The following is a 13,587-nucleotide window of genomic DNA, read 5'->3' as shown; positions in this document are numbered from 1 at the left end:
TTCATGGGAGAAAGTTGTAACCCCTATATAATTTTTTAGGACAACGGCCCGCTACCGGCAAAATGTCAGAAAGATGATTCACCGGTCTTGACTCAATGAATAATGAATGGACGGCACGTAAGAATAAATATATTAATGCTACAACGTCTATAGAAATAGGTAACGTTACAGAGCACAATGCATGGAGACTATCTGAAGTTATTAAGAATTGTTCCACAATCAACACAATAATACCCATTTTCACGTTGTCCCAATAAATTTTTACTCAATGGTTCAAAATTAATACCGTCACATACATCACATTTTAGGCGCGAAGGTCTGGATCCATGGTGTAACTCTTCTGCATCAGACATTACTGATTGGATACTTGGTTTTCTAGAACGATTTGAAGACGAGAAGCTACTGTTGGAACGGTTAAATATAGCATTGGTGAATGATGTGCTTGGTCTAGGTGATTTGGGGCCAGTACCTGTACCATTGTTGGATATACTGCCATTCCTCTGAACAGATCCATTTGTTTGACTCCCATTTTGATTGGTACGTGATCGTTGAGGTATAGAATTTACTTGGATCAATGGTGTTGTGTTGATGGCGCCCTCGCTATCAGAAGCATTTAATGGGTTCAGTGTTGTAGCACTATCAATTATATCTTGACTGTTTTGTTTATAATCTTGCAACTTCTTTAATACTCTAGAACGTGTAGCATTTGACATATCTACTCTGAAGACACGAATAGTTCCTCTTGTATCTGTGGTTACTAAAATAGGTCCAATTGCATTTACAGCATCTGGAATCCCAGATGTCACTGTAGGTAAACTTTTTTCGCTAGCATTTTTCTTCTTATCAACTGAACTTCTCCCATTGGATGAATCTGATGAACCAGTTGTTGTTTTCCTTATATCCTCCATAACTTGTAAAGTCAACTCGCAGATAAAATCATTTGATAATGATAATGTTTTAGCAGTTTCTTGTGGTGCAATTGTTGCCGTAGATACCGGGGCATGATGGGCATGGAATGCAACATAATGTGAATTTTTAACCACATGGCTGGAGTGTGGCAAAAGTCTTGATAATGAGGGTAAGAAATGATGGCGCGTGCTGCTATCACCTGCTGTGGATGTTCTGGAGAGTTCATGAGTCGTCTCTTTCTTTTCTGACGACTTGTTTAGTAAGTCGTTCAACCCACCACCTGTACTTAATCTCTCTTGCCTTATCGATGAAAAGTTCTGGGTTGTTTTAGGGTTAGATGTGTTTATCTTCCATGCGTAAAACCAATGATCCTTACTACTATTTATCACAATAGGTTGATCTCCCCAATTTGAGAGTTGAGCATTATGTTGAGATAGTCCACTTCTAAAACCTTTGAATACTTCTATAAGCTTGTTTTTCTCTAGATCGAATATACGTATCCTGGAATCAGTAGAGGACACTAATAGCTTAAGATCATCTGTCTCCTTTTCCAAGAATAATTGAAGGCCAGTAACACGAGGACCGTGATGGTTCTTGAGATTTTGCCCAAGAAGATTCTTAAACGAACTATCATTACCGCTATTTCCTTGCATGTGTTTATCCAATACATGAAATGTATACAACGGCTTTAATTCAAACGTTGATAGTATGGTAATATATCCATTAAATGTACCGATTATTGTAAATTCTCCGACCCCAGGAGAGATGGATATGGCAGTTATCAAGTCTTGACAATCGAATTCGTAAACAACTTTATTTTCTAGGATTGACCACATCCTACATTTATGATCTAGACATCCACTGACAAAAAATCTATCATCTTTTGGATGAAATCGAACGGACGTTACAAAATCAGGATGAGGAAAACTTTTTAAAGAAGTTTCTCGATCAGGATGCCATAATGATACCAGTTTGTCCATGGAAGCAGTTAATAAGAAGTTATTTTTTGACCAATCCAAATCAAGTATATCATGTGAATGCTCTTTGTAGATCCTTACTGGGTTGGGGTGAAAAATAGGAGCATACAAATTTAAAGATTCCAAATTCGTATCAGTGGGCGGCCTTGAAGGGGCATTAAGGTGTGCTTCATTGGTTTCTAAATTTTGTTTTATCCTAATTGATTTTGCCATTGCGACCAAATTTGATTCTTCAGCACGATCAAGTTCCCATCTCTCAACTGGCGAACTAATGACTTTCCATAGCATAACGCATCCATCTTTACTTCCGGTTGCCATATATTTTCCATCATGACTAAATTTTAAGGTCCAGATAGCTTTGTTCGAAGCGTCTGTATTTTGAGCTGTTGGATCGTTTTCCTTGGTTGTTGTAACATTCAACTCTTGTGCCAAAAATAATCGTTTAAATTCTTCCAGATCTTCATGTTTCTTGAAGACTTTAATATATTCAGGTTCCTTTAGATATATTTCGAACTGTTCTTGGTCAATTGAACTAAAATTCCAGCTGGGATCTGCTATTTTCTGCAATCTATTTCTCACCTTGTAAAAGGAATCCACGTCTGCGGACGCCGTCTTGACATGACTTGGTACCTCTTCAAGGTCCGGAGTTCTTGTCATTTTAAACTTCAAAGGTTGCAAATCGGCGGAGTATTCCAAATTTTGTCTAGAAGCAAATTCAGTGGACGAAGGCTTATCATAAAGCAGATCTGATGATGCCTGAGAATTATCGCTTTCACAGGGTCCTCCCTCGTTCCGCTGAGGTACATCACTTCTTACAGTGTCTAAGTTTTTTGATGAAACTCTTCTATTTTTGAACATCGTATATGAAGACTGTTATAGTTTCGGTTCCGTTACTAGTTAATACTCCCAGAATTAGCTGTTTCTTATGTGATCATCTATTACTGCTTGCACCCTTATGTAAGTTTTGCTGTTTTATGCAGAAAGGGTTTTTTCTCTGAACAACGTTTTGCGCCTGCAAGGAAAAATCGTAACTGGAAAATAACGCTACAAAGAGTGGCTTAAATATTCCTTCATGAATTCAAACGAGGCGTAAAGTGGAACCATAAAGCATCGGTGACTGAATCATGTCTGTAAAGCCAATTGATACATTTATTACCAGCAGTGTGAAGCTGTTCGAAGTGAATCCATCTCAGACGGTTATATCACTTACATATAAGACACCAACGGAGAAGAAAAGACAAAGCGATGTTATCTTCAAGACACACAACCCACATTTGGGTACTAGCTATAAGTTCTCCACAAATAAGAGTAAAGATGTTTCGAGATTACTGAATGCTGTGGGCCCTAGAGGTGTTTCTGTCATTCCAGGAAGAATCGAAAGATTAAACCAGACGGCAGCCAAGGTTTCGAAAAAAAAGACTTCAATCAAGAAAAAAACGATTAAAGATGTTGTAGGTCTTGGTTCTTTGATTGTGAACACAGACGTAAAGGAGTATGTACCAATACAACCAGGAAGCGCTGGCAGTAACATTAGTCAAGTGTCTGTAGAAGGTTCCAAGAAAAGGAAGAATAAGAATAAGAACAAGAAAAAGCGTTGAATTTGCATTGGAAACCTATATTAATGATCCACAAAATATCCTCCTTCTATGTATTTTAGTTCGGAATTAAATATCAGAGATTGCACATTTTAAGTATTCAAATAGGAGAATTATAAATATTAAAAATTTTGAAATGTAAATTGAGTAATATGTCACCTTTATTATATCATTTCCTACCTCTGCCTTTTTTACCTCTCTTTTTATGCTTCTTTTTGCTATGGCTCCTGTTGTTATTAGAGAACTTAGTTGGCTTTTGACTTTCCTTTCTAATATTGGATGGTTCCATATTTATATCTCTTTCCTCAAGTCCAGCCAATTCTGGAATATTATCATCGTAAAGGTTGTTCTCTCTATCAAACCTTGATGAAATTCGTTCGTAGGTTTCTGTCTCAGGAGTCTTTCTCATTAAAACATTATGAGCACCTTGCCTTAAAGTTGTGTCACTAGAGCCAATTATTATATTTGCATTTTCTTCGTTATTTCGATGACCTTCATTTATGTGAATGTCCCCAAAAAATCCATTTGAATCCAGCAAAGTACCATAGTTAGGTGGTAACTCATCTCCTTTTTGTAATAGTTTATCATTCTTAATTTCTTCTCCATTATATGATGGTGGAATTCCTATATTCCCATACACAGTGCCAAACGCATATTTTTTCACATTTGCTTCAATGAAAACAAACCCAACTTGCCCTAAATTCACATGCAATTCCACTTCTTCCGAATCAATTTGATCATTTTCATTGTGTGGGTCTCTCACTCTTTGTAATTCATCAGGGAGGACTATTTCCCTCCCTTCTGATAATGCCTCTCTTAATTCAATGTTATCAGGATCTTCAAGAAGTCCGTCTTTGGTATAACTTCGTGTATATGAAGCATTAAATGCACCAAGCCCAACAAAAAGATCAACACCAACATTTTGCGTCACATCCATCAACTTTTTACCGTTATGAGTTATAAATATGGTTCCTGAACTATAGCGATATCCAAATCCCACTACATCACCTTCAACAAGTTTCGGCAGTAGAGTACTTGCCATAAATGGATTGTTTATTCTCAATTTTCCTGTAGATTCATACGCTATAGAAAATTTCGCCATCCCAGGAATTCTAAAGTATGGATAAGGAACTGTTACCAATCCAATACTAAAGATAGTATTAGAAACAGGTTGATGTTTGAATACCTTAACTTCAAAATAAACTGCATCCCTCTTGGTATACGGCAAAGGATAGTTCATGACGGTCGATGAACTCTTATTATACTTGGTGAAAACCATATCTAACTTATCTTGTATGAGAAAACTTGGCAGGAAGTTCCCCTGCTTATTCACATTATCGTTAATACTAGGCAATAAAAAATAACTTTGTATTCCTCTATCTTTGATGACTTGTAAGTCAGTAGCTTTCAAATAAGTACCAAATTCATCAATATGTGGAGGTGCTACTTCCTGAAACTCATTGGATCGTTTATAAAGTTCAAGTTCGAAAGGTGACATTCTATTCAGTTCGGTGTGCTCTCTCTCCTGATGTTCACATTCATCATCAAATTGTCCAGGAGATGTAAAACTTGAGTCTAAGAGGATTCCATCGTGTCTCTTACTAAAAAGTATGTTAAACCTGGGTGGGCCACGGGGTCTTTGCCCAGACTCTTCGTCATATTCAGCTTCATCTGCCCCACAAAAAGTAATATATGCAGCCATCACCATCAACAATAGCATCAAGATTGCAAACGTTACTGATAGACTTATAAGAAACGCTAGACTTACTGTTTCTGGGTCTGAATCAACAGGTGGTTGTGGAATAGTTGGGGGATCAGGTATCATATATCGATTGTCATCCCTGCCCGTATTAAGCAATTTGTCGTATAGGTTAAAGTCTATTATTGTCATTCTGTAGTATAATTCCTTGGATTACCTTTAGTTTATAACGTAGGTTGGTATACGTTATTTGACTATTGGTGTTAACAATAGACTGAATAAACAATCAAAGGTACCAGTGGTTAGTGTTCGCTTATCCATAAATAAGAGGTGCGGCGATCGCCTTGAACGGATTGACAGGAAGAGGAGAAAATATATGGAACATACAAAAATCTGGAAACAAAAAATGACGTTTGAAATTTTGTTGTTTAACAAAGGTCAGTTGTCACTAATAACTTCCTTAGGTTTGGTGATGGATTACACAACAATTGTGGGTGAGAGAAAAAAGAAAAACTTGTTTGAACTTGTGAGTGCATAGATATAAAGTATAGATGTCAAATGAAAAATTCTGATACTTTCATATATACTTCTATTTCTATCTAAAGTACTATTTCTTGTATTTAAATATCGTCTATGATCCTCTAATTGAGAAGTGAATGTAAATGCATTGTTGGTTTGATTTTTGGGTATTATTTAGTCATCAGATTCATCGCTCTCATACTCCCCACTTGCTTCACTCCATTCGATGTAATACGCTTTCATTATTTTCTTATAATTCTTTAAAAATAGAGGATCATATGGGAAGTAGCTTTGTAAATCTATGAATTGTTGCCTTGTTGCTAGAGACCATCCAGAAGTAGAACCGCCAGTGTTGTATTCCTTTTTATCATTGTCCACTTTACCAATAATACCTCTTAGCCTTTCATTATTGTTATTTTCAATTATGCTGAAACAATAAGCAACATCTTCGTGCTGTGTTATACGAGCAAACATTAACATTACGTTCTCATTGCAATACTTTAGTGGGTTAAATTTGGAAATGATCATTCTCTGGAAAAACTTGTCTAATTCGCATTCCCAAGCTCCTTCGGTGTCTCTAAATATACTATGTCTGAAACAAAAAATATAGCAAAGAGCTTGGAATGTGGCATAAAAATGTTTAAACCTTTCCATTCCACCAGGTTGATCGACTTCCTCCTCTCTTTCTATAACATAACGATTCAACCATGAGGTTAGATAACTTGCAACAAAGATTATTTGCGTCCGTGATAGCTTCTTGGCACGAGCAATGTATGACCCTAGATATTGTAACGACTTGATCTTCTTCTCTGAACTTTCGCTTGGGGAAAATGCAATATCGATCAATGTTACCAAAAATGAGTCCATTAGTTCTAATTGCTGCTGAGAAACATGGAACATAATATATTGGATAGACCTCGTATAATATGTAGAGAGAATATGGGTTTTGAAGAGAGTAGTCAATATGTTGAACAACGTCACCCCATCTCCACTTTCTAAATTTTCTGCAGTAAATTCAGAGGTAATTCTCTCTGTTATCAAGGTCAATATGCTATCCAATTTAGTAGAGAGCTCTTTAATTCCCTGTGTCACGTCAACGTTGTATTCCTCATCACCTTCAATTTCCCCATCTTGGTCTTCTATCGTATTTTTTGGTTCAAGTTCATTTTCGTTTTCATCATCATCTTCATCGTCTTCTTCTTCCTCATTTTCTTCTTCTAGATCTTCCTCTATTTCATCATCTAGTTCGTCTAATTCATTTTGTAATTCAACATCAATCGAAATAATCTTTTCAACCAGTAGTGACCAAACTTGGAACTTCAATTCTTTGCAATAGTCAGTCAGCAGAAGAATATTAGAGATATAATTTACTAATTTCTCGCTGGTATCATTCTTATTTGGGAAAAACTTCGCCAAATAAGCATCAATGAACCCCATAGAAGAGGGAATCATTCTTAAGAAATATTTAAGCATATCATGATGGCATTTGGTCTTTACAGTATCCAATGTAAAATTGGATACTAGAATCATAGATACATCTTGCCACCATTTGGGTATACTTGAACAAAGGATCTTGATAAAGAATACATATTTACTTAGAGTCAATGAAGGTAGTTCCCACCATTTCTCAAAGTTTATAATAGATTGAATCAACGTGATACCACGCGATGAATCTATTCTATTGATATTATTTGATAATACATCTAGAAGAATGTTTAGATTCTTAGTTTCGATGCGGTCGGGACTCCTTGCCGGCAGTCCCACTTGATCTGCAATTAAATTTATTTGAGTTGGGTCGTTCTGTTGAGGTATGTGTTCGGAACCGAAAATATTAGTTAGTAAATTGATCCAAAAGTAATTGGAGAAGTAAAAGCCTCATAAAATAGAATAATAACATACCTTTTCTAAGTTCTCCAAAGCAGACTTAATATATCTTGCATATAAAGCTGCTGAAAACTCTTCATTGGTGCCATTCTCCTGATTTAAGGGATGTAGCGTTATCTCATTTGAAAATTCCACTTTCCTCTTCTTTGGTTCAATCGGATTCATGATGTCCTGTGGAGAACGTTTATTGTTGTTTTCAAATGCCATCATATTGTCCCCAAATTATCTTATTCAATTCCTCTGAATTATATTATGGGTATCCTATTCGATTAAAAAGAATAAGCTGGCGTTTAAATTATTGACTCTCAGTGTCCTTTCCTTTGCATAGACTTATCCTTTTTAGTTGAAGTAATTGAAGGGGGAAAGGTGATGCTCATCTATATCTAAAAATTTTCAGCTCTTTTAGGCGGGCAAAAAAAAATTAATCTAAGCATCGCTTCCAACGTCAAATTACATAAGCAAGTTATTTCAGAATTTAAAATATTATAGTTCGACTATATACATTGAAATATGATTAATGAGGTACTTACCTAATGCTTCTCCCTTGCACCATGGAACTTCCTAATTGTTCACTCCCCACATATGTCCATCCACCAAACTGTTTTTGGACACTCTCACTCAAGAATTCGTCAACCACACTATCTACTGGCTTTTCTCGAGTAAATTCTTGATCAAAATTACTAGTGTCAATAGCACTTGTTACAGGTGGTTTATATGGTGGAATGTATCCCTTCATTAGAAGACGTTTCCACGACAATTGACTAAAGAAGGGATGGTTCTTAATTTCATCTGCACCATTACACCCTAATCTTCTGGTAGGATCACGACTTAACAACCCAATTAACAAATCTTTGGCATCTCTATCAAACCCATCTGGGAATCTTAGTGGGTCTTGTAAGATCTTTTTATACATTTTTGGTACATCTTCGTCATAATATGGAGGTAAACCAGTTAACATCTCATATAGTAAGACACCTAAAGTCCACCAATCAACTACTTTAGTGTAACCTTGCCCTAATAATAATTCTGGTGCTAGATATTCTGGGGTACCACAGAATGTATCAGTCTTATCATCGTCTTTCATATTCAACTTACAAAGGCCAAAATCACACAATGCAATATGACCTTGGTAATCTAGAAGAATATTTTCAGGTTTCAGATCACGATAGATAACATTCAAATTATGCAATGTTTCCAAAGCGCATAATAATTCAGCAGCATAAAACCTGGAACGAGATAAATCAAATCTTCCTTCTTTTTGTAAATGATAGAATAGTTCCCCTCCATTAATGCATGCCAGCACTAGATATAATTTATCAGGAGATTGGAATGAGAACTTCAAGGGAACAATGAAGGGACAATCAATTCTTGCAAGCACAGTTCTTTCAGCTAAAGTATGAGTAACTTCAGATTTAGAAACAATATAAGCTTTTCTAATTGCCTTTAATGCATAAATCTTTTGAGTATCTTTCTTTCTCACTTGCATGACTTTACCAAAGGATCCCTTCCCAATCACTTTTAATAAATCAAAATCATCTATAGATAGTGGTTTATTTCTGGACGGTTTGTAATCAATACTAATATTAATTCTTCCTAACCCATTTTCCAAAGAAACCCAATGATGATTGTATAACCTTATATTTGAAGCGGTGTCGAATTTCAGATTTATTGGTAATTGGAAAGAATCAAGATGAACGTCTTGGTTTGAATTTATCTTTTCCAGCATCTCTTTTAATTTCTCATCGTTCGCAGACATCTCTTGTTGCCACATTTTTGATGGTAGCAAAATGGAGGGAATACGTGCAAACACGTCGATTTTTAAAAATGGCAATTTCCTTGTCACATCAAAAGTGGATATCTTATTAAATACAGGTTTAGTCATGGTACCATACTCAGGTTCAATGGTGGCCACAGTATTGTCAAATTCGATGGTGAAATATAACAATGGATTCAGAACAGATGAGCCTGGCAATTTTATTGTTGCTGGAATAAACTTGGATGAAACATCACTAGCCAATAAGTTTTCTTCAGCAGGTCCTTGATTTTGTAATTGAACTCGAGATAATTGTGATACCAAGGTATCAACATCTGGTGTAGCCGTAGATGGTGGAGAAATACCTGAACCCAACAATTTACTTAATATTTGTTGATTTGATGTAATTGGAAACGGTAGAGTAAATGCATCACCGTTATATATTTTAATAGTCATAATCCCTGAGCTAGAAATATGAGTATTTTGTGGGTGTGGATCATTAGATGCCGTATCTTGAGATATTTGGCTCACTGAGGATTCATGTGATATATTATTGCTATTTTCATCGGAGCTAGTATGAGATCCATTATCAAAAGTCGAAGTAGATGATGACGCTTCATATGAGGAACGCATGGGTGCCATAGTATTTGGTGAATTGATTATTGTTTCCTTTCTATCCGAGGAATAATCACCGCTACTTTGCGTTTTGGAGGTTGGACTACTTTCCTTTTTGGAATCACCAGAATTGAAAAAGCCACCATATTTGGATGGTTTCTCCTTCTCCTCCTTTGATTTACCAAATTTAAACTTAGATTTCCACGAATACATTATAAAAAGTTCCCTCCTGTCTATCTAAGATAATTGTTTTGGTCTGAAGTTGCAAAAAAATAAAAGGATTGTTTTATACCTTAGCCTTTCGAGAATAATGAAGTCGAATGATCTTCCTTTGAATTGTAACACAAGTCTTTCTGTTTTTTTTCGATGGTGTTATATCTTGATTCGAGAGATTAGAATGTCGCCGCCTCTTTCAAAACCATACATAATCAGAAGGAATATCAAAATTCATAAAGCACGACGCGAAAAGGGGCAATCGCGGAAATAAGCAGTCAACTTGTAAATTATATCCATTATCTATTATTGTTTATCTAAAAGTTTATAACAAAGAAATACATAAGTTATTCATTATTCATTCACCCATTCATGTACGGACCGTTGGTTCTTCAGTTCCAATAAATTCTTTGAATTTCAAGAATTTCACCACCGTTTTAATGGTAGGGGCTAAGAAATCTTGAGCAGATTCTTCGTATTTAGTTTTATCGTCGGTGTAATTTTCCACGTAAATTCTAATTGTAGCTCCTGAAGAACCGGTACCAGATAATCTTAATACAATTCTTGCACCGTTTGATAGTTTAAAGAATAAACCTTGGTGATCAGAGACAGATCCATCAAGGTCAGTGTAAGAGAAGTCGCCAGCATCCACGACAGTTAATGATTCATCACCTGGGAAAGCAGAACCAATGACGTTTGGCTTAGATACAAAATTGTTCAATAAGTCAACTACCTTGGAAGCATCTTCATTGGAAATGTGTTCGTAATCATAACGAGTGAAAAAAGTTCTACCATATTTGTTCCAGAATTCTTCTTGAATTGTCTTAATAGAAGCATCCTTTTCTGGGTTGTGTTTATTGTAAATTGCCAAAACATTTAACCAGGCAACAATGGCCCAAAGACCATCCTTTTCTCTGATATGATTGGAACCAGTACCAAAAGATTCCTCACCACAAATAGATAACTTCTTAGCGTCAAATAAGGCACAGAAAAATTTCCAACCAGTTGGCACTTCGTAACAACTCAAACCATGAGCTTTGGCCACACGATCAATAGCAGCAGAAGTAGGGAAAGAACGTGCAAGACCATATATACCTTGTTTAACAAAATATGGAATTTCAGAGGCGTATTCAGCAATGATAGCGACTGAATCACCTGGTGAAACAAATGCAGGACCAGCACCGTAAATCATATTTCTGTCCCCATCACCATCGGAAGCTGCACCGAATTCAATCTTTTCGCGGTCAACACGTTCAACAAGGGTCTTTGCATAAGTTAAATTTGGATCTGGGTGTAATCCACCAAAATCAGGTTTTGGATGCCAGTTTTGCAAGACTTCATTAGCTGGTAAATCAAATTCATCGACGAAGATAGCCTTACCATATGGTCCTGTAATCCCGTTCAAGGAATCGAAAAGTAATTTCCAGTTTTTGGTTTCACGTTGCTTATGGATGAATTTTTTGATCAATTCAAAATCGAAAATTTCCTTTAAGAAGTCAACATAATCTTTTGTCACATCAATGATATCAACCAATAATGGACCATATTTTTGATCTTTACCCATCTTGGATAAATCTAAAGGTGGGAAATTCTTAATTATCTTATAATGGGTTAGTTTCTTAGAGACTTCCCAAATAGCATTGGTGACAGATTCTGGTGCTGGCCCACCATTAGCTAGATTGTACTTAATACCCAAATCATTTTCTGGACCACCTGGGTTATGAGAGGCAGTCAAGATGATCCCACCAGTGACCTTTTCTTCATATGATCTAATGATATGGGATGCAGCAGGGGTAGACAATAGACCATTTTGACCGATGATCAATTTTTTGACACCATTAGCAGCTGAAATGGCAGCGATCTTGTTCATGATGACATCATTATAGAAACGACCATCACCACCGACTACCAATGTAGCGTCTTGGGAACCTTCTGGAATAGCGTCCAGCATGGCTTGGATGAAATTCTCAGTGTAGTTGGGTTCATTCATGAAGATGGCAGTCTTCTTACGTAGACCAGAGGTACCTGGTTTTTGGTCTTGGTATGGTTTTGTTCCAATAGTTTCAATTTGAAGGGACATTGTTTTCGAAAGTGTCTTTGTTTATCTTTTCAGAATGGGTTTCAAATGCAATGTTGTTAAGTTTGAAGGGACACAATTGATTGTTCCTTTTATATTTTGTTCGATTGTTGTCTTTTTTTTTTCCAGATTTCAGATTCCCTTGAAAATGTTGCAGGATAAGTCTGTGTTGTTGAAAAAGGGGCGAAAGGAGAGGTATAGGAAAAGCGGGGTATTTGTTACTCTGTTAAGCAGCCAAGTCAATGGTTAAATCAATTTAACAAAATGGGAAGCTTAGGGCCTCAACCCATGTCATTTATATATCCATGTCTTCTCATTTGGCTCTGGACCATTGGCATCCGATCTACGGCAGGCTGCCATGCGAGGCTCGGGAGGAAGTGATCCGGACCCTTGTCTGATCTGCACGAATGGACTCGGCAACCTTAAAATCTGTACCTTAAGTTACGTAGTGACATTTCTTGGAACCAATTTCATATATCACTTAGAGTTCACAGTCAATCGAAAAAAGAGAGGTGTACTCCCTTCTGCACATGAACCAGTAAGTTCAAGAGAGTAAGAAAGAATAGCCCTGTAGGGGGCTCGAACCCCTAACCTTATGATTAAGAGTCATACGCGCTACCGATTGCGCCAACAAGGCTAATTTCTTGAAATTTTCCTGTTTAAGTAGTTCTCCACACCGACCATTTCAATCCATGTGATTACTTTAGCCGCTCTCCTTTTCTGTGATCCACAGCCGTATGTAAAGGATGGTATTTCTCCAATAAATAACTAATATTACTGATAGTTAGTGTCACACACTGTCCTCAATATGGCCCCCTTCCCTTCAACTTGTTAGTAGTGAACGGGTTTTCCAAATCTACGTATATAAACACTCTACGTCTTGGTTTCTATCTCTCTTTTCTACCCAGATCTGAAAAAAATAACATACATAACTTGACTGAACAATACAAGATAATACAATACAATTAAAAATGGGTAAGATTTGGGACGCATTTGCAGTTTACAACAGGAATAAGCACGTCGAGGACCCGGATATGTTTGGTGTCCAACACTCCAACATTGGAGAACAAAGAAACGCTCAATACTTGTATTCCAAAGAGTACGTAGAACCTAAACCACGTAAGAAATCAGATGTTGACGTATATCAGAATGATCCAAACATTTCAGAACCGGTAAAGGCTGCTTTGAAAGGTGATGATGGCCCACATTTGGTTGACATAGATAAATTAACTGCTAATGAGTTTAAGGCCCTTTATGATAAAGCAAGGAAGGGAGAACCCGACAATAAGGTTAATTTTTGATGGTGTGGACTGAGGGTGGTAATAGAGAAGCCCCCCGCTTTTAGA

General features: G+C 36.6%; 7 protein-coding genes and 1 non-coding gene across 8 annotated transcripts; 2 read left to right on the top strand and 6 right to left on the bottom strand.

The window, feature by feature from the left end:
* Nucleotides 1-188: 188 nt before the first annotated feature.
* Nucleotides 189-2,744, bottom strand: DGR2 (Dgr2p; the record flags this gene model as incomplete). The annotated part of the gene is made up of 1 exon (XM_003673337.1): nt 189-2,744. One exon carries the CDS (start codon nt 2,742-2,744, stop codon nt 189-191), a length of 2,556 nt encoding a protein of 851 aa, XP_003673385.1.
* A 266-nt stretch (nt 2,745-3,010) lies between these two features.
* On the top strand, nt 3,011-3,484 carry SRP21 (signal recognition particle subunit SRP21; the record flags this gene model as incomplete). The annotated part of the gene is made up of 1 exon (XM_003673336.1): nt 3,011-3,484. The coding sequence occupies one exon, from the start codon at nt 3,011-3,013 to the stop codon at nt 3,482-3,484; it is 474 nt and encodes a 157-aa protein (XP_003673384.1).
* A 166-nt stretch (nt 3,485-3,650) lies between these two features.
* Nucleotides 3,651-5,372, bottom strand: SSH4 (Ssh4p; the record flags this gene model as incomplete). Its single annotated transcript, XM_003673335.1, has 1 exon — nt 3,651-5,372. One exon carries the CDS (start codon nt 5,370-5,372, stop codon nt 3,651-3,653), a length of 1,722 nt encoding a protein of 573 aa, XP_003673383.1.
* A 501-nt stretch (nt 5,373-5,873) lies between these two features.
* On the bottom strand, nt 5,874-7,793 carry RRN3 (rDNA-binding RNA polymerase I transcriptional factor; the record flags this gene model as incomplete). Its single annotated transcript, XM_003673334.1, has 2 exons — nt 5,874-7,499; nt 7,599-7,793. The coding sequence occupies 2 exons, from the start codon at nt 7,791-7,793 to the stop codon at nt 5,874-5,876; spliced, it is 1,821 nt and encodes a 606-aa protein (XP_003673382.1).
* A 316-nt stretch (nt 7,794-8,109) lies between these two features.
* Nucleotides 8,110-10,164, bottom strand: YPK1 (serine/threonine protein kinase YPK1; the record flags this gene model as incomplete). Its single annotated transcript, XM_003673333.1, has 1 exon — nt 8,110-10,164. One exon carries the CDS (start codon nt 10,162-10,164, stop codon nt 8,110-8,112), a length of 2,055 nt encoding a protein of 684 aa, XP_003673381.1.
* A 370-nt stretch (nt 10,165-10,534) lies between these two features.
* Nucleotides 10,535-12,244, bottom strand: PGM1 (phosphoglucomutase PGM1; the record flags this gene model as incomplete). The annotated part of the gene is made up of 1 exon (XM_003673332.1): nt 10,535-12,244. One exon carries the CDS (start codon nt 12,242-12,244, stop codon nt 10,535-10,537), a length of 1,710 nt encoding a protein of 569 aa, XP_003673380.1.
* A 561-nt stretch (nt 12,245-12,805) lies between these two features.
* On the bottom strand, nt 12,806-12,878 carry NCAS0Atrna5K. The gene has a single exon. It is a non-coding gene; the product is annotated as a tRNA-Lys (tRNA).
* A 334-nt stretch (nt 12,879-13,212) lies between these two features.
* SPG4 (Spg4p) lies at nt 13,213-13,542 on the top strand (the record flags this gene model as incomplete). Its single annotated transcript, XM_003673331.1, has 1 exon — nt 13,213-13,542. One exon carries the CDS (start codon nt 13,213-13,215, stop codon nt 13,540-13,542), a length of 330 nt encoding a protein of 109 aa, XP_003673379.1.
* Nucleotides 13,543-13,587: the final 45 nt, after the last annotated feature.

Source organism: Naumovozyma castellii, chromosome 1 (assembly GCF_000237345.1).
Source record: "Naumovozyma castellii chromosome 1, complete genome".
In the NCBI taxonomy this organism is placed as follows: Eukaryota; Fungi; Ascomycota; class Saccharomycetes; order Saccharomycetales; family Saccharomycetaceae; genus Naumovozyma; species Naumovozyma castellii.
The sequence above is the reverse complement of the archived record's forward strand: the minus strand, read 5'-3'. Positions and strand labels throughout refer to the sequence as shown.